The sequence below is a fragment of the Oncorhynchus gorbuscha genome, linkage group LG13 (genome assembly GCF_021184085.1).
Source record: "Oncorhynchus gorbuscha isolate QuinsamMale2020 ecotype Even-year linkage group LG13, OgorEven_v1.0, whole genome shotgun sequence".
In the NCBI taxonomy this organism is placed as follows: domain Eukaryota; kingdom Metazoa; phylum Chordata; class Actinopteri; order Salmoniformes; family Salmonidae; genus Oncorhynchus; species Oncorhynchus gorbuscha.
This window is the reverse complement of record NC_060185.1, coordinates 78,591,957-78,611,694: the sequence shown is the minus strand read 5'-3', so window position 1 is coordinate 78,611,694 and position 19,738 is coordinate 78,591,957. Positions and strand designations below refer to the sequence as shown.

Here is a 19,738-nt window from a genome sequence, read left to right as displayed (position 1 = left end):
TCACCTTTTATTTGAGGGTATTTTCAGATATATTTTTTACTGTTTAGAAATGAATGCTCTATGTATCTAGTCCCCCCATTTGAAGGTGTCATAAGTATTTGGACAAATTAATGTATAGTTTATTAAATTTAGTCAAACGTTTAGTATTTGGTCCCATGTTCATAACATGCAATGATTAAATCAAGCTTGTGACTCCAACTTTGTTGGCAGGATTTGATGTTTTGATTGTGTTTCAGATTATTTTGTGCCCAATAGAAATTAATGGTAAATAACCTATTGTGTCATATTGGAGTCACTTTTATTGTAAATAAGAATATAATATGTTTCTGAACACTTCTACATTAATGTGGATGCTACCATGATTACGGATAATCCTGAATGAATTGTGATTCATGATGAGTGACAAATTTACAGACGTACAAATATCATAACCCCAAGACATGCTAACCTCTCACAATTACAATAACAGGGGAGGTTAGCATTTTGGGGGGCGTATGATATATATGCCTCTAACTTTCTCACTCAACATCCACAGCGGCATCCACAACAACCTGGCCACTCCAGGCCTCACCTCCACCGTGCAGAGACAGCCGTCCAAGCACCTGCCCGTCACACATAATACACAGGCCTCCACCACAGGCTCCGACAAGGGTAGCATCATCTCCGAACCCGAGTCTGTTGACGACTTTTCAGAGGGGTAACTTTCTCACCTTTTAACCTAAAAGAGAAAACTAAATGTTTTACTTAGCTATATATGCACCTACATACACTACCGTTCATAAGTTTGGGGTCACTTAGAAATGTCCTTGTTTTTTTTAAAGAAAAGCTCGTTTTTTTGTCCAATAAAATAACATAAAATTGATCTGATATACAGTGTAGACATTGTTAATGTTGTAAATGACTATTGTACCTGGAAATGGCAGATTTGTTATGGAATATCTACATAGGTGTACAGAGGCCCATTATCAGCAACCATCACTCCTGTGTTCCAATGGCACATTGTGTTAGCAAATCCAAGTCAATTTAAAAAATAATAATAATAAATAAATTAAAGGCTAATTGATCATTGGAAAACCATTTTGCAATTATGTTAGGACAGCTGAAAACTGTTCTTATTAAAGAAACATTGAGTATCTGGAGCATCAGCATTTGTGGGTTTGATTACAGGCTCAAAATGGCAAGAAACAAAGATCTTTCTTCTGAAACTTGTTAGTCTATTCTTGTTCTGAGAAATTAAGGCTATTCCATGTGAGAAATTGCCAAGAAATGGAAGATCTCGTACAAAGCTGTGCACTACTCTCTTCACAGAACAGTGCAAACTGTTTCTAACCAGAATAGAAAGGAGTGGGAGGCCCCGGTGCAAGTACATTAGAGTGTTTAGTTTGAGAAAAAGACTCCTCACAAGTCCTCAACTGGCAGCTTCATTAAATAGTACCCGCAAAACACCAGTCTCAACGTCAACAGTGAAGATGTGTCTCTGGGATGCTGGCCTTCTAGGCAGAGTTGCAAAGAAGACTCATATCTCAGACTGGCCAATAAAGAAAATATTAAGAAAAGAACAGACACTGGACAGAGGCACTCTGTTACACTGTATTTCTGATCAATTTTATGTTATTTTAATGGACAAAAAATGTGCTTTTCTTTTAAAAAACAAGGACATTTCTACGTGACCCCAAACATTTGAACGGTAGTTTATATTCATTTACCTACTTTGTCCATTTCTCTCTCTCTTCTGGCAATTCCTGTCCCCTTTCTCTGTCTGAAAACATTTACATGTGAGTCATTTAGAAAGACGCTCTTATCCAGAGTGACTTACAATAAGTGCATTCAACTAAAGTAGCTAAACAATCACATATCACAATCACTGTGAGTAAAACCTTCTCCAAAAATAGCAGCAATCTGCTAAATTAGTGCTAGTAACAAAAGACCATTTAAAATGCAGGAAAACTCCACAAACCTTACCTTAGTTCCTACTGGTGTTTGCAGATGGGAAGAGACTGGATAGGCAATATGAAGGAAGCTAGCTCCCCATAAACCACTGGAAGGAAAGGTGGAGCCACCTATCCCATATCTTCCTATTTGCAAACACCAGTAGGATGTACCAGTATATAAAATCACTTTTTAAATTACTAGTTAATTATTTGCAGGGGGGGCAGATTTGTCCTGTTACACACAAATATGTAATGGAAATGTGTTGCATACCCCAACTCTCCCTGAAACACCCGTAGGGAGTGGGGTCACCACTGCCCAGCGCCCCTGGAGCAATTAGGCTTAAGTTTATTTATTTATTTTATTTTACCTTTATTTAACCAGGCAAGTCAGTTAAGAACGCATTCTTATTTTCAATGACGGCCTGGGAACAGTGGGTTAACTGCCTGTTCATGGGCAGAACGACAGATTTGTACCTTGTCAGCTTGGGTGTTTGAACTCGCAACCTTCCGGTTACTAGTCCAACGCTCTAACCACTACCCTGCCGCCTTACTCAAGGCCACAGAGACAGATTTTTCACCTTGTAAGCTCTCGTATTTGAAAAAGCGACCTCTCTGTTACTGGCCTAACGCTATAATCTCGAGGCCACCTGTCTCCCCTTTGAGTTAATAGGTGTAATGAAAAGTGCATTAAAAATGTAATTTATTATTAAACCTGTCTAGTTTGTTCAGATCTACAATCACTGAAGAGGGAAGGGGCTAGGGGTTGTTCCTTTTTGAATATGTTTTGACTTTGTATCTTGTCCAGTTCACTGCAGCGCAAGGTGGAACCCAGGCGAAGGAGCAAGCTGCCTGTTGCACAAGCCAGCCCCTCTGGGCACTGTGACCTCGAATCACATCTCACCATGTATGTATGTCTGTGTGTTTTTGCATGAGTGTGTGTTTAGGGAGAAAGAAAACATTATTTTATCTGATCATGTAATGTTCATACGATCTTGTTTCCAATTTCACATGAAAGTTATACTAAAATAAAAAGAGAATTGATGTGGCTGCATTTTTTAAATTTAAATAAAATGTTACCTTTATTTAACTAGGCAAGTCAGTTAAGAACAAATTATTATTTTCAATGACAGCCTAGGAACAGTGGGTTAACTGCCTGTTCAGGGGCAGAACGACAGATTTGTACCTTGTCAGCTCGGGGGTTTGAACTTGCAACCTTCCGGTTACTAGTCCAACGCTCGAACCATTAGGCTACCCTGCCGCCCCATGGGTAGCATGGGGGGTTTTCTGTTACATTTGAAAGAGTTTGTGGTTTGAAATACTCATGTACGATATGTGTTATTAGGCTGAGTCTGATTGAGGAAGATGAGGATGATGAAGTGGAGGAAGAAGAGCCTGAGATTGAGGACTTCGAGAGTGACGATTCTGACCACGACACTGACTTTACACTGGTAAAACACAAACCCACTCAGATCTGCCTTGTTGGTGCACTGGCCCTATAATGTCTACCATGGTTGCTATTCCTTTGTTCCCTCACCTCTTTCTCCTTCTCTCTCCAGCCGTCCACCCGTCGCTCCACCAGTTACTTAGAGGAGTTGTTTCAGTGAGGGAAAGGACCCCAACACAGTAACAAGAAGAACAGCACTTCTAGGAGAAGATAGTCTTACGTTGGTATCCCTCAGACAGGCATTTCAGGGTTAAGCAGTACAGTACATAACGTTGTTACACTTGTTGTAAGCTCTTATTAGAATTTTTTTGTTGAATGAATAAAATACAAGTGCCTTACATTATGAATGTTTCAAAGATGCAATGTGAAAAATATCTTCATGGCTCATATAGGAATTGTTAGACACATGGTGTTTTTTTGTTATTCTTGTTTATGACTTTGTGGTTGTGTTTCCAACTGTTAAATGAGCACCAATTTAATATGTATCAATAAAGAACTAATTTGAGGATATTGTTCCGTGGTTTATTTAAACAGATGAAAGGTGAGCTTTTAATGCAAGATGGGGATATTGTATGTTAGTACATGTTTGTATACTTCAGGTCCATCATACCCATCGCAAGACCCACTTGATTGATGCTTATTTATAAAACCCTCGTATCTCTCACTCCACCCTATCCCAAAGCATGACTGGAACAAACTGCAAAAAAACACTCTTAACTGGACCGTTTTATCTACATCTCTTCATTCAAACTCAGTCATGGACACTCTTACTGACAGGTGTGGCTGCTTCATGTCATGTTTTGTTGTCTCTATCTTCTTGCCCTTTGGGCTATTGTCTGTGCCCAATAATGTTTGTACCATGTGCTGCTGTCATGTTGGGTTGCTACCATGTCGTCATGTTGTGTTGCTACCATGCTGTGTTTTTATGTGTTGCTGCATTGATATGTTGTTGTCTTAGGTCTCTTTAGTGTTGGTGGTGTCTCTTGTCATGTGTGTTTTGTCCTATATTTTTATTTTTAATCCCAGCCCAGCCCCCATCCCCGCAGGAGGCATTTTGCCTTCTGGTAGGCCGTCATAGTATATAAGAATTTGTTCTTAACCTACTTGCCAAGTTAAATAAAAAATACAAAAAATCTCAAATGATCCAGTTATTGATTAACTGTATATGGCTAGTTAGAATTATTGAAATACTGAAGAACTGCAATAATGCATTTTTCCTTCCTTTTAACTTTCACTGATCTGAGTTTCCAAGACTTCTTCGAAGATGCTTATTGACTTCAGCTATTTACTTTCCTGTCATTAAATGATCAAATGTGTCATGAAATGAAGGACAATATGTTGGTGGTGGGGGTGTACTGAGGAGTATTTCTGGTAATAATGCCCTTTTGTGGGGAAAAGTTATTCTGATTGGCTGGCCTGGCTCCCCAGTGGGGAGGCCCAGCAAGAGCTGCACAGTCATGTGAAATCCATTGATTAGGGCCATTTAATTTATTTTTAATTGACTGATTTCCTTCTGTGAACTGTAACTCAGTAAAATATTTGAAATTGTTGCATGTTGTGTTTATATTTTTGTTCAGTATACCTTTTTATGCACGGAATTTTCGAGGTCATTGCTTGAAAGCATGAAACGCAATCTCAATTTTTCGCGCCACCGATGACGTGATATGCTAGTTTGTTGAATCATGTGACCACCGCATCGCCGCAATTTTCGCGCCACAGTGAAGCCACGCCTTTGGTAATAGAAATACGCGTTTTGATTGGAGCACGCAGACGACAGACTCGCGCCAGTTTTTGCAGTTGGACCTCCAATTTGTTGTCTCCCAGTGCAGAAAGAAAATACATTGTTAAAAAAATATATATAATAACTGATAAGTTACTTAACACAGTGGGTTTAAGTAAAACCACATTACTCAACAATCATGGCTCCTAAGGATTACTTGGCTGAGAAAGGTATGTTTTTAAGTTTCTTTTTTAAACAAGCTTGCTGAAGTTAGTCATTTTGATAATGGAGGCTAGTAGCATGCTCACTCATCATAACTACGTCTGAGTAAAATGTATGTCAGAAACCATGCAATTGGACTTTAGAATTACTTAATAAACAGCTTGCTTTCTTTTGGGGGTAAGTTGGTTGACTAGTTAACGTTACTTTGGTATTTGTCTGCTCAGCCAAGAAGCCAACAATGAGTTAATATCTAGCAATTTACTAATATGTAAACTGTTCAGGCTTGGTCGCCCCTACCCCAATAAAGGAGTCTAACGTTACGTCTAAGGACCATCGCTACATGTTCTGTTTAGACTGGCTCTTGAAGCCAAAATAGACACCTACTCATTCTAAACGGGAATCGATTCTCAAGTGCGGTAATATTGCTGTTATAGAAACAAATCCACCTACTTTGATATCACAGTTTCACAAATGCAGCATATACACGTAATGTACAATGTTGACAGTATTTGTGACAACACGTTTGTGACGTCCGTCTTGCGTTTAAACTCGGGTGATCGGAGACTCCGATAGCAAACGTTTGCTAATTAGCACAGGTAGTCGACGTTTATATGCTTCCAAAACCGTACTGCAAAAGATGGGTGATAACTTTAAATTCGAGCGTCAGGGCTCTAGCCCAAAATCCCCCGTACAGAACTAGTCGTGGTCGCGGCCTGTCTCCTCGTGCACAACACTATCTGGCTCCTTGTGAAGTTGTTTTGGTAGTTAACATTTTGGGCAATGATACCGGTTAGGGATTTCTACGGGGTGGCTTGCATGTTACCAATCTAAAAAAATAAAAAAAATATATATATATATATATAAAACTGGCTTCAATTCTCAGTAACCCGGATGGAACTCGAGAGGACAAAGAATTACCCGCGAGGAGCACATGGTGTATGGGCGGAGAAAGCTAATGCTAGGGGTTGCACTAATGGTGAACGATAACTCCCCAATACTACAAAAGTGACTTAAAGAAAGAAGTGTTAACAATTTTTGTATATTTCGTTTTCATAATTTGACAGTGAAGTGGAATAATTGGCTTGCTAATTAGCGATCCACACGCATTTTCGCGAACAATACCCTTCTCATCCGCGGGAGTAGGCTGTTCTTTGTTACAGGCAGCGGTAAGTATGGGCGTTATGTTTTGTCGTTTGCTAGCTTCTGCTGGTCTAAAGTCCAGGCTAACGTACTGGTGAATTCGACCATGGCACGTCAATACACTGGTATTGAAACGTCGTTATGTTTTGAATCAATAACCAACTCAATCCATCAGTTACATTGGGACTATTTTGTGGGCAATGGTATAGCGGAGGATTCCCCTGAGTGACCAGGCTCAAAGCCATGTGCTGCTTTGTTTACAAAAAAAAAAAACATTTCAAATGCAGAATGTTTAATTTTGGGCTCTACTAAGACAGTAAGTGGAATATGCATATTGTGTAGCTAGAGATTGGTTTCGTTTTGAGGTGTCTAAAATACAGAATGTTTCACATTTTGAGGTGGGGGTTATTTTCCCAAAAACGGACACCGTTTTTGTTGTTTAAGTGCACTGCTAACCAAACCTTTAACGTTAAATAATTGGTTACATTGTTGTAAAGGTTTGAACTCATCCACTAATTTGGAAAACATTTGAAGTCCAAGTTAAAGGGACAGTACTTCAATGATTCGTCGAGATTCTGTGGGGTGCGATGTTAGAGGTCAACACAGCTTGCAGTATGAAAGGCCCTGGACTCCAATGATGGCAATTTTCAAACGTTGAACTCCACACAAATGTATACATCTCATTACCTGAATTGTATTGACACTGAAAACAATTGTGGATGGTGAGCTAAATTAAATTGTTAACTCAGTTTGACACAAGTTCCCCAGTTCAGACCCAGGCTATACTCTGCCTGTAATATTCATAGCATTCAATGTACACTGTTAAGTAGACTGTTCTCTCTTTCCCGCAGAGAAATGCAAGAAGTTCCTTCAAGAGTTTTACAGTGAGGATGACAATGGAAAGAAGGTCTTCAAATATGGAGCTCAACTTGTGAGTATGGCACTGACTTTCATGATCCTATTCTTTCTGTAATGCGTCTTGCCAGTCCTTTGTCATTTGTAACTTAAAGTCCATGATCTAATATAATAAATGGTTTTAAACCATGAAAAACAAATTGTCAAAGTATCTGTCGGGGTGAGCCTGAAGGACAAAATCTTTCTCCCCTGCCAACCCACTGAATGGTTGAGTCAAAAGGCACAGTAATACATGGCATTATTTTGAAGAGAACCTGAAAGCTGAGACTTGTTGGTTCTACTCTGCAATAAATAAGTGAGGTGGTGGCAGTGACCCTTTAACCAATGACTGATGGGCTGGAACGGTTGTCGTTGTTTGCAGAAAAAGGCTGTGCAACATCTGTGCTAGGCCACAAATCAAAATATTCTACTCTCTCTGATAGCAGTCCTGTTTTCTGTAGGTTTCCCTGTCCCACAGGGAGCAGGTGGCTTTGCAAGTGGACCTGGACGATGTGGCCGAGGAGGACCCAGAGTTGGTGGAGAGCATCTGTGAAAACGCCAAACGCTATATGGGCCTGTTCGCTGATGCCGTCCACGAGCTGCTGCCAGAGTACCGTGAGAGAGAGGTGTTTTTTTTTTTTTTTTTTTTTTGCTGCTGCTGCATTAATACAAACATGGTCATTTAAGACATCTGTCCTGCTTGACTTGGATATGGATTCTGATCAGGCAGTTGGTAATTGTTAGTTTTAAGGATGAAATGACCTGTAAAACACTGAGTCTGAGACTTAACTGCCCCGATACCCATCTCTTCTTTCACCCAGGTGGTGGCCAAGGATTCCCTGGATGTGTACATTGAGCATAGGCTGATGATGGAGCAGAGAGGTCACGACACCGCAGACACCAGGGATCCTCACAACCAGTACCCAGCAGAGCTCATGAGGAGATTGTGAGTTCACTTAGCTAGCATGTTTGCCAAGGTCTCTTGAGTTGGAACTGGACATGAACCTGGATGAATTACTTAGAAAAGTGAGAACTGGTATATAGTACCAGTCAAGTTTGGACACACCTACTCATTCAGGGTTTTTTCTTTATTTGTGCCATTTTTTTAATGCGTTTTAGAATAATGGTGACAACATCAGCGTGAAATAACACGTGGAATCATGTATTATCCAAAAGTGTTACACAAATAAAAAATATTTGTATTTCTTCAAAGTAGCCACCCTTTGCTTTGCACACGCTTGGCATTCTCTCAACCAGCTTCATGAGGTAGTCACCTGGAACGCATTTCAATTAACAGGTGTGCCTTGTTAAGTTAATTTGTGGAATTTCCTTCCAATCAGTTGTGCTGTGACAAGGTAGGGGTGGTATACAGAAGATGTTCCTTTACCAAATAGGATAAAGTCCATATTATGATAGAGAAACGACAGTCCGTTACTTTAAGACATGATGGTCAGTCAATCTGGAAAATGTCAAGAACTTTGAAAGTTTCTTAAATTGCTGTTGCAAAATCCATCAAGCGCTATAATGCTGCAGAGGATACGTTCATTGGCATTACCAGCCTCGGAAATAGCAGCCCAAGTAAATGAACAGATGATGCAGATTATCTCTGCATGTTTGGTTCCCAGAGTTAAGTGTGGAGGTGCATTGCTGGTGACACTGTCTGTAACTTATTTAGAATTCAAGGCACTCTTAACCAGCATGGCTACCACAGCACTCTGCAGCGACATACCATCCCATTTGGTTTGCACTTAGTGGGACAGTCATTTTGTTTTTCAACAGGACAAAGACCCAATACACCTCCAGGCTGTAAGGACTATTTGACCCTTGAAGGAGAGTGATGGAGTGCTGCATCAGATGACCTGGCCTCCACAATCATTTGACCTCAACCCAATTGCGACGGTTTGGCATGAGTTGGACTGCAAAATGAAGGAAAAGCAGCCAACAAGTGCTCAGCATATTTGGGAACTCCTTCAAGACTGTTGGAAAAGCATTCCAAGTGAAGCTGGTTGAGAGAATGCTAAGTGTGCAAAGCTGTCATCAAGGCAAAGGGTGGCTACTTCGAAGAATCTGAACTATTAAATATAAATTTTTTGCTTACTACGTGATTCCATATGTGTTATTTCATCGTTTTGATGTCTTCACTATTCTACAACGTAGAAAATACTAAAAATAAAGAAGCCCTTGCATGAGTAGGTATCAACTTTTGACTGGTTGTGTATATCAAAAAGTATCCTTATTTTTGACTGGGTGCATGTTCTACTAGACACATGCCATGCCCATTCATGTCATGGTGGCTGATTTGTGTATTTGGGCAACACGGAATAACAATTATTGCATCCCCTCTGATCTCTCTCTCTCTCAGTGAGCTCTACTTCAAACCGCCCAGCACTGCCAAACCCAAAGTGGTCCGTGATGTCCGTGCAGACAGCATTGGCCAGTTGGTGACCGTTAGGGGCATCGTGACCCGTGCCACTGAGGTCAAGCCCATGATGGCAGTTGCCACCTACACCTGTGACCAGTGTGGGGCAGAGACATACCAGCCGGTAAGCGATTGGCGTCTTACTGCACCAACTTGTCAAGGAAAGTTGATAAATTATATAATTAATTGACTTGCTCTCATGGTTGGGAAAATGCATTAAACACTGTCTGGTACAGAAACATTTCAGTTCTCTCGGTTCCTTTCCTTGTGCTAACCCAGACACCCCCCTGTCTTATCAGATTCAATCCCCCACATTCATGCCCCTCATCATGTGTCCCAGTCAAGAGTGTGTCACCAACAAGTCAGGCGGCCGCCTCTACCTGCAGACCCGAGGCTCAAAGTTTGTCAAGTTCCAGGAACTGCGCATACAGGAACACGTAAGGACCTTTGACTAAGGAATCTGAAATGCAGCAACACATTCAAATCATGTAGCTGTCTGGCGTGAGACGTTGAAGGTAAATAAACAAGCATAAATCTGACTTTGCGCTGATTTGAATCCCTAACTAACCCGTGCCTCCATCCATCTCCAGAGTGACCAGGTTCCTGTGGGAAACATCCCCAGGAGCATGACCATCTACACCCGTGGGGAGAACACACGCGTAGCCCAGCCCGGAGACCACGTGGCTATCTCCGGCGTCTTCCTCCCCCTGCTGCGTAATGGCTTCAGGCAGGCTGTCCAAGTGAGTGCACTCAAACGTGTTACAGAGTTTCTTTAAACCTTTTTTGAGAATTATCCTCAAGTTTAACAACGTTACATACTGTCATTTGGAGGAAAACTGGAATTTTACTCTACCTGTGACTTGGCTGAGATGTAAAGTAAGGCGTGTTGAAGTTAGAACGGCCCCTAGGGCAGGAGGTTGTTTCTGTAACCTGAGGCTACAGATGTACAACTACATCCCCTGGACAGCAGGCTACTTGGCTGGCTTAGAGGTGCTGCTGCAGTTTCTATTTCCTTTTGTTTAACTAGGTAAGTCGGTTAAGAAGAAATTCTAATTTACAATGATGGCCAAACCCGGACCAATTCTGCGCCGCCCTATGAGTCTCCCAACCATGGGTGGATGTGATACAGCCTGGATTCGAACCAGGGACTGTAGTGACACCTCTTGCACTGAGTTGCAGTGCCTTGGACTGCTGCGCCAGTCTGGAGTTGTAATGTGTCTGACTGTTTCTCTCCCTCTCAGGGTCTGCTTTCAGAGACGTACCTGGAGTCCCACAGCATCACTCTAATGAACAAGACCGAGGATGATGAGCTTGGCACAGCAGAGCTGAGTGAGGAAGAGCTGCGCCAGATCACAGGTATGTGCGCGCGTGTGTGTCCCCAGGTTCTTAATCCTTTCAGTGAAAACAAAGTATTGTGAAGCTTCTCGTTGCTTAAATGTTTCCTGCCTTTTTGGATCTACCAACAGTGTTTTGGGACTGTGGGTTGTTTTCAGACCTTTCACATGCAGTTTGTCCAAGAGGATGTTCTGATGTGAATGGACTGAGTGTAACTGAATAGTTTGGTTCATGTGCTCCTCTCTTAGAGGAAGATTTCTATGAGAAGCTTGCTGGTTCCATTGCTCCTGAGATTTTTGGCCATGAAGATGTGAAAAAGGCTCTGCTGCTGCTGCTGGTTGGAGGAGTGCAGCAGGCCCCCAAGGGTATGAAGATCAGAGGTGAGTGCAATAAAACCCTTCCACTGCCCTGTAACATTGTCCATTTTTAAAATGGCTGCTTTGGCTTTCATTTGAGTTAACTGGAGTTTTGGGATGTTTTACTAATGCCCCGGTTTGGCTCCTTCCAGGCAACATAAACATCTGTCTGATGGGAGACCCAGGAGTAGCTAAGTCCCAACTGCTGTCTTACATTGACCGTCTGGCTCCTCGCAGTAAGTACTATCTGAAATATTTCCTTTCCCTTTTTCACTGGTCCCAGGTCACACAACTGGTGAAAGCAACATGCTAAATGGCCTACTGGGTATTGACTAAAAGGTTTATACCCCCTTTGCACAGTTGTTGGATTAATATGTAAGGAAAGGGAGGACCTCAATCGTATTCAAGTAAATTAAGGATTTAAAGAGGATTGTATTTGTGCTCCTGACATCATGGGCCTAGCCATGACCGTTCTCCCTGACCCCCTCCAGGCCAGTATACAACGGGCCGAGGTTCTTCTGGCGTGGGCCTGACTGCAGCGGTGATGCGTGACCCCCTCACCGGGGAGATGACCCTGGAGGGCGGCGCACTGGTGCTGGCCGACCAGGGTGTCTGCTGCATCGACGAATTTGACAAGATGGCGGATGCCGATCGCACAGCCATCCACGAGGTGATGGAGCAGCAGACCATCTCCATTGCCAAGGTGAGCTTTCTCCTTACCAAAGCCATATCTGCTTGGCAACTAACACTAGTTGAGTATGGCTGTTCATGGGTGGTTTTAACAAAGGAGAACTGCCAAGATTTTCTACCTGTACCCCTACAGCAGGTTGGTGTTTGTCTTCCATCTTGTCCTAGAGACAGTGCTGAGTGATATATTTATTTTTTCCCCTTAATGTGCCAGCCGTGAAGTTGAATTTGGCTATATTGTACAATTTCATGGAAACCAAAATGCTAATTGAAGGTTAGGCGTTAGGTTTAGGTTTAACTTAGACTTTGTGGCTTTACCAGCTAGTGAACACTGCAAAGTTGTCTCCGGAACCAGATTCATGACAAATAACACTAACCTGCCCCGAGAAGACAACATAGAAAATGTCTGTCTCAATGCTGAGCTTTTCCCCTACTCAATGAGATTTGGTATTGACTATTATCCCGGTATTTAACAAATGTTCCATCTCGGGTATGCCGGTCTTTACCTCCAAAACCGGAAATGTCATTCAAAAGCATATAAATGTCTGGATTTGATTAGAATTTAGATCAGCATGAACATTCTAACCTGATGCTACCGAGCCTGGTGAGTCATATATTTTATGAGCCCTTCATTAAAATATATTTTGAGCCTAAGCAAGCCCAAATGATTATGCAATTATCCAATACATACAGTTGAAGTCAAAATTTACATACACCTTAGCCAAATGCATTTAAACTCAGTTCTTCACAATGCCTAACATTTAATTCTAGTAAAAAGTCACCGTCTTAGGTCAGTTAGGATCACCACTTTATTGTAAGAATGTGAAATGTCAGAATAATAGATTTTATTTCAGTTTATTTCTTTCATCACATTCCCAGTGGGTCAGAAGTTTACATGCACTCAATTAGAATTGGGTAGCATTGTCTTAAAATTGTTTAACTTTGGTCAAATGTTTCAGGTAGCATTCCACAATAAGTTGGGTGAATTTTGGCCAATTACGCCTGACAGAGCTGGTGTAATGGAGTCAGGTTTGTAAGGCCTCCTTGCTCGCACATGCCTTTTCAGTTCTGCCCACAAATTTTATATAGGATTTGGGTCCGGGCTTTGTGATGGCCACTCCAATACCTTGACTTTGTTGTCCTTAAGCCATTTTGCCACAACTTTGGAAGTATGCTTGGGGTCATTGTCCATTTGGAAGACCCATTTGCTACCAAGCTTTAACTTCCTGACTGGTGTCTTGATGTTGCTTCAATTTATCCACATAGTTATCCTCATGATTCCATCTATTTTGTGAATTGCACCAGACCCTCCTGCAGCAAAGCACCCCCACAATATGATGCTGCCACCCTGAATTTTCCAAGCTGTTTAAAGGTACAGTCAACTTGGTGTATGTGAACTTCTGACCCACTGGAATTGTGATGCAGTGAAATAATCTGTAAACAATTGCTGGAGAAATTACTTGTGATGCAAAAAGTAGATGTCCTAACCGACTTTCCAAAACTATAGTTTGTTAACAAGAAATTTGTATGTAAACTTGCGACTTCAACTGTACTCTATATGATATAGGCTACTGCACGTTACGCACGACAAACATAAAAGCTCATAGCTGTAACTAGCTACAGTACGTTCTGAAAGTATTCAGACCCCTTTACGTTACAGCATTCTAAAATGTATTAAATGTGATTTCCCAACCCCCCCCGTCTACACATAATACCCCATAATGACAAAGTAAAAACAGGTTTCTAGAAATGTCAGGTTTTTTACAATAAAATTTGGAAAATCACACTTACAGAAGTATTCAAATCCTTTACTCTGTGCTTTGTTGAAGCACCTTTTTGTCTTGGGTATGACGCTACACGCTTTGCACACCTGTATTTGTGGAGTTTTCACTTTATCATGAGATAGCTGAGGCATATTTTTAGATGGGAAGAAAGGCTCCAACAAAGCTCTCGTTGTAGTGAAGTCACCATTTGCTGTCCACCTGTGATTATGCAGCAACCGCTCCAGAGCTGACGTCTGCCTGCTTGCCTTTCTAGGAGACTTTCTCCCCCACTCTCACCTTATTAATACGTTAATGGTTGAAAAAGTGTCTCATGACATTGTAATACATTTGGTCTCCGGTCTGCAGGCTACATCATTTATGTTAAATTATTTTGATGGAGCGCCACGTCTCCAACAGCACCCTGGAGAGGCGCGCTGGGCATGGACAAGCTAAATATTTTGCGCCCCTACCTGGGGCAGCCTCGGCACGCACCTAAATAGCCCCCATGTCACTGGGCGAGTGAAGTAATTTTTTTAGCCAGAATAATGTTTGTGTGGAGGTGCATCATGGTGGGCTGTAGGCCTTCCACCCATTTAAGTCCATTCGCTCATTTTTCATGCCTCTGACATAGTAAAGGTGTAGCCTAAAGTTATTTTCCCATTTTGTTTTCATGATTGTGATAGGCTCATGTTTGCAACAAATGCACTTTCGCCCGTGTTGGGATAGTGGTCACTGTCCGCAGTCCTGAAACGCATCAGTGCACTGTTGAATTTGTGCCTTTTCCGAGACAATGTTATTGTTATAAGCATAATAACAAAGTTAATCAGCATATTGGTGTTGAGAACAATAGAGGCAGCAGGAGACAAGAACACAGTCCTTACCTTAATTGTCAAAGAATATTTCAATTAACAAGTTTCCTTATGTAACTCAGTAAAATCGGACGTTTTCATGTTTTATTTTTCTGTGCCATCTAGAACAAGATTATCTATTTTGGATGCAATTTGAAGAGTTTGAGAGATTGCGAGTGCTTACGTGTGTACTTAAGAAAGAAAAACGTTATTTGAGTGATGGGTTGTTAAACTTTTGCAGCTGCAATTAAAATATATAGTCTTTAGAAAGCCAGGTGGAGGTGGTTAATGAAACGTTAATTCTGTCTTTATATTACTGTAGCATGGGCTATGCTGCAGCAAATGTAGGCCTACCTGTTTACTATGGTGAGATGCGCTCCATACTGAGCATTGATTTATCATGCAGAGGCTGTAGAAGCCAGATTTAGACATTTCATATCATTTAACAGTTCCATTTCACACCATGCTGTTCAAATAAATAATTTTATAATTGACCGGTTTCTGTTTATTTATCCTGGTAAAAGGGATTAGTTTTGTGCTGTAAATCTCTAACTGGGTTCCCGCCATTCAACCCTAAAGAGAATATGGGTGACTGACTCACTCTGTTCCCTTCCCTGGTCAGGCGGGCATCATGACCTCCCTCAACGCCCGCTGCTCCATCCTGGCGGCTGCCAACCCTGCCTATGGACGCTACAACCCGCGAAAGACCATAGAGCAGAACATCCAGCTGCCAGCCGCCCTGCTCTCCCGTTTCGACCTGCTGTGGCTCATCCAGGACAAGCCTGACGCTGAGGCCGATCTCCGCCTGGCCCAGCACATCACCTATGTTCACCAGCACTGCCGCCAGCCACCCACTCACTTCACCCCCATCGATATGAAGCTCATGAGGTCAGTTGACGTATTGCTCTTTGTGGGGCTGGACGTAAAATAACCAACTATTTAGAAATCTTTGACTAGAAATTCCTCTCACGCGTGCATGTTTTAGCTTATGTGACTAATTGTATGCTCCCTCCAGACGTTACATCTCCCTGTGTAAGAGGCGACAGCCCGTCATACCTGAGTCGCTGGCTGATTACATCACGGCAGCCTACGTGGAGATGAGGAAGGAGGCGCGTGTCAGCAAGGACTGCACCTTCACCTCCGCCCGTACACTCCTGTCCATCCTCCGCCTCTCCACTGCCCTGGTGAGACTCTCACCCCATCCTGAGTACAGGCTCCTTCTACCCTGACTGGGAGCATATTTAGGATGTGGAGCGGAGTTAGACTGGGTGGTTGGACCGTCTACTACAGCCCAGTTTGTGCTAAAGTGCTTACAGTGCAGGTAGTGGTGATGCCCAGCCTACCCGCAGTATGAGCACTTCTTTCACACGCTGGGCACTAGGCCTCGTGTGTACGCTCTTGCCTGCACTGACTGCTCTTTTGAATGACTGCTTCCTGTCCACTAAGACTGGAGGAATGTGATGCTTCTCACTCTGTGGTCTCATAGCTCCTGGGTGTCAAAAGTGCTGTTTGTGCAGGTAGCTGACTCACCCGCCCTACTGCAAAACCAGCACTTCCCGACACCCTGACTGCACTGTGCTACATCATCTGGGTGGCCACGAGGGTAAGCCTGCCACTCCACTGGGTGACCCTGTACTTATTGAAAAGGTGCAACCCTTGGTCACCATTAGAAATGCATTGTTTTATTTAAGCATGGTTAAAATATTCAGTTTTGGCCTTCATCTGAGTAATCGCACAAAAAGGATGGACAAGTTCATATAGAGCATGGGGAAGACTTATGGCGAACTCTCTCCAACTGGTGGTGCTAATGAGAGGTGTGGTAGACTATAGGTTGGTCTTCAGGGGTACGGTGGTCTGTCTCCACCTAGTGATAAAATTCAGAAACGGGTAAAACAATTGGGAAGACTGGGCAAGCATTGTTCCACTGCAGTCGGTATTGATGTAAAACCATTACTGTAAAATACATCAACGGCATAGGCAAAAAGGACTAACACAGGGATACCTAGGATAGGATAAGTATCCCCCCCCTTTAAGATTTAGATGCACTATTGTAAAGTGACTGTTCCACTGGATGTCATAAGGTGAATGCACCAATTTGTAAGTCGCTCTGGATAAGAGCGTCTGCTAAATGACTTAAATGTAAATGTAATGTAAAACAACTGATTTAAAGTTGGTGAGCTCCAATAGCCAATTGGGGGGAGGGGTTGACCCTCAACCTAATTTTGTCAAATACTACTTCCATGCCCTTTATGGAGTTTGTGCTGAATTAATATTGTACTCAAGCCTGGGTATAGTTAATGTGTTTTAATGTGTCTGTTTTCCTGTCTGGTCCCAGTCAGCTTTGCAGGGTGGGCAGTCAGCCTTTTTGTAGGAGTAGCTGTGCAAACCCAAGCAAAACTGACTGTGACCGGAACCAGTCGTCGCTTGTTAGAGCCTTCTACAATACAACCATGGCCTGTACATCCACCATCACTGTTTTAATGAATCATATTGTGTTGATTGACTGTCAAGCCTCATCCATTGGGAGAGACTAGCTGGTGTTGAGAGGCGGAGACTTGGGCAATTGCCAGCCATTCCAGAGGGCATTGCACTTGTCTCGGTCTGACAGTGCCGGCACAGCGCGACCTACGATGGGAATGTCTGAAAGACACTAACAGTTGACTATTGCATTTATTTTTGGTGTGTTCTGTGCTGTGCTGTAGCCTATATAGCTATCTGCCTGACCTGTGGTCTCACGTCCCCCCCTCACAGGCCCGTTTGCGGCTGGTGGATGTGGTGGAGAAAGAGGATGTGAACGAGGCGATGAGGCTCATGGAAATGTCCAAGGACTCCCTGCAGGCCGACAAGTCCAGCACCACCAGGTCAGCTCCTCTCCTCCTGCTCTGTGTGAAACTGCCAACAAGACAGTTCCTGGTGACACTGTTATGCGTTAATAAGATCTCTTGAGTGGATGCCTTTTGGGTGAGGATTGGGTTATAGCAGAGTAGGGGATGACTTCAAATGTAATGAGTATTTAGGAGCTATACCAAGTGGTTAAATTCCAGGGTTTTTACTGCCTTTGGTTCACATGACCGTGTGTATACTGGAGAAGATCTTAAACCCTATAGAAATAAGCACTTCACCACACGTTCCTGTTGACTTCAAATGTTTTGTCACATACTACTGTGCTAGTCTACCTCGAGGGATTCAAAGGAGCTGATGGAAGAATGTTGCGCTGTATGTTTCAGAAGCAGCCGCGTTATATGGCCAATGCAATTTTCTGTCTGTTTATTTGGACATTGATTTGTTCTGTCAAATAGGCATTCCGTTTCTGAACAGACCAGTCAGTGGGCCCTAATTTGTGGGTTTGACCCCAACCCTGATGAAGTTCCACAACTTTGGACCCTCAACCTTTTTTTTATCCCGTTGTTTTCCAGAGCCCATCGGCCAGCGGACGTGATCTTCTCCCTGCTGCGTGAGCTGGCCACGGAGGGTGTGAAGGGCCGGGGTGGGTCTGGGGGCCTGGTTCGCATGGCAGAGGCCGAACAGCGGTGCGTTTCCCGTGGCTTCACCCCTGCCCAGTTCCAGGAGGCCCTGGAGGAGTATGAGGAGCTCAACGTGTGGCAAGTCAACCAGGCCCGTACCCGCATCACCTTCGTCTAAAGCAGGGCTGTTTGATTCCAGTCCTAGAGGGCCTGAATACTTTCTGGTATTTAATTGTACTCAACTGGTGTCCCTGGTCTGAATTAGTCCCTGATTAGGAGGAGAGGATGAAAACCAGAAATGTTTCGGCACTCCAGGACTGACCTTGCGCCCCCTTCACCAGCCACAGGCCTTTTTCGCCCAAACCCGGTCAAGGGCTCTGCCTGTGATGAGATGCTTAATGGGCTGCTGACTGCGATGGGACAACTTGGTGTGTCCCCATCTACGTCGTTACAACAAATAATTAAATGTAAACATGCATGGTGGTTCTTGGCTTTGTTTTGGAATGGTTAAATGTTGCTAACTTTTCTTCCTTAGCTATTAAATGCTTTTTTTTTAAATGTTAGATGGCTGCTCTCAAATAAAACTCTGTAAATACAATTATTTGTTATGCAATCTTTTTGACTCAACCTCTTTTGTATTACATATACAATGGTCATTGGAGTAGGCCTTTAGCTCTAGTTAAATCAATGCCTGGAGCTGACATTTTGAGCTTCTGTGTTACAACTTTAATATAATTTGGCTATAGGGGAATTAATGGACAATACTTTCAATGTGCTCTTAAATACTTGTACATTATGAATGTCAGTGTTCATAAATTAATGGCTTAACTTGATTTCGTGGCTTGTTACTCAATTTCTTAACTATTCCTATAGTTTTGAAAATATATTGAAAGCTTAATTTCCTAATACATCATGACTTGTGCCACAGGGTTATTTGATACAGCAGGCTACTTACTGTATGTAGGTCAGTGTCCCTCTGACTAAAATAATTGTTTCTGTTCATGTGGAAATAAGAGCTGTAAAGGCCCCTGACACATGGTTTGTTTTAGGATCAGTCTTGCTGTGTAGACAGTATTTTATGCGTTCGGTAGCGCCTGTCCATGGTTGTCTCGCCTGTAACTACATTGAATACAATCATGCATGTTTTTGTCAAACTTCTGCAATATAGGCCTATTAAAACCCACAATGCGGGGAAATGTAAAATTATTCCGTAAACCTGAGTTGATAGCCCAGGCGAGACTTATCCATAACCAGAGTGTAATTTATGTATGGTCCACTGTTTGATTTGATCACAATAGGACAGCGTCGTCTCAACGTAAATTCTCCACCCAGCCAGGTGTTCGTTCAAATCCATCTCATCGAAATTATACACCTGTCGCAGAAAGGTGCTTATTTCCTCAAATACAATATTCGGCTGCAGGGTCGTGCACATTTTTGGGGGACGTGTTCAAAGGGCACGCAATTATTTTTAGCTTGTCATTACAGCCATAAACGGGGATGCATTTTCAAAACGCA

At 42.6% G+C, this 19,738-nt stretch overlaps 2 protein-coding genes and 1 long non-coding RNA gene across 4 annotated transcripts in view; 2 read left to right on the top strand and 1 right to left on the bottom strand.

The window, feature by feature from the left end:
- The window catches only part of LOC123993566 (cohesin subunit SA-2), a 42,415-nt gene extending 38,534 nt beyond the window's left edge, over positions 1 to 3,881 (top strand). The window contains exons 30-33 of one of the 2 annotated variants that reach the window (XM_046295870.1): positions 536 to 697; positions 2,737 to 2,835; positions 3,274 to 3,379; positions 3,488 to 3,881. In XM_046295870.1, coding sequence (XP_046151826.1) covers positions 536 to 697; positions 2,737 to 2,835; positions 3,274 to 3,379; positions 3,488 to 3,535 — 415 coding nt within the window. In that variant the 3' untranslated portion in view covers positions 3,536 to 3,881. The remainder of the gene's footprint in view (positions 1 to 535; positions 698 to 2,736; positions 2,836 to 3,273; positions 3,380 to 3,487) is intronic. The other variant, XM_046295871.1, reaches the window with a different exon arrangement.
- On the bottom strand, positions 469 to 6,115 carry LOC123993568. The gene is made up of 3 exons (XR_006831471.1): positions 5,768 to 6,115; positions 1,711 to 1,759; positions 469 to 718 (listed from the first exon to the last, which is right to left on the bottom strand). It is a non-coding gene; the product is annotated as an uncharacterized LOC123993568 (long non-coding RNA).
- mcm7 (minichromosome maintenance complex component 7) lies at positions 5,136 to 18,821 on the top strand. The gene is made up of 15 exons (XM_046295872.1): positions 5,136 to 5,325; positions 7,309 to 7,388; positions 7,813 to 7,977; positions 8,173 to 8,297; positions 9,714 to 9,894; positions 10,070 to 10,207; positions 10,361 to 10,510; positions 11,012 to 11,126; positions 11,354 to 11,485; positions 11,614 to 11,697; positions 11,953 to 12,164; positions 15,382 to 15,647; positions 15,775 to 15,943; positions 17,511 to 17,620; positions 18,176 to 18,821. Exons 1-15 carry the CDS (start codon positions 5,295 to 5,297, stop codon positions 18,399 to 18,401), a joined length of 2,184 nt encoding a protein of 727 aa, XP_046151828.1. The 5' UTR covers positions 5,136 to 5,294; the 3' UTR covers positions 18,402 to 18,821.
- Positions 18,822 to 19,738: the final 917 nt, after the last annotated feature.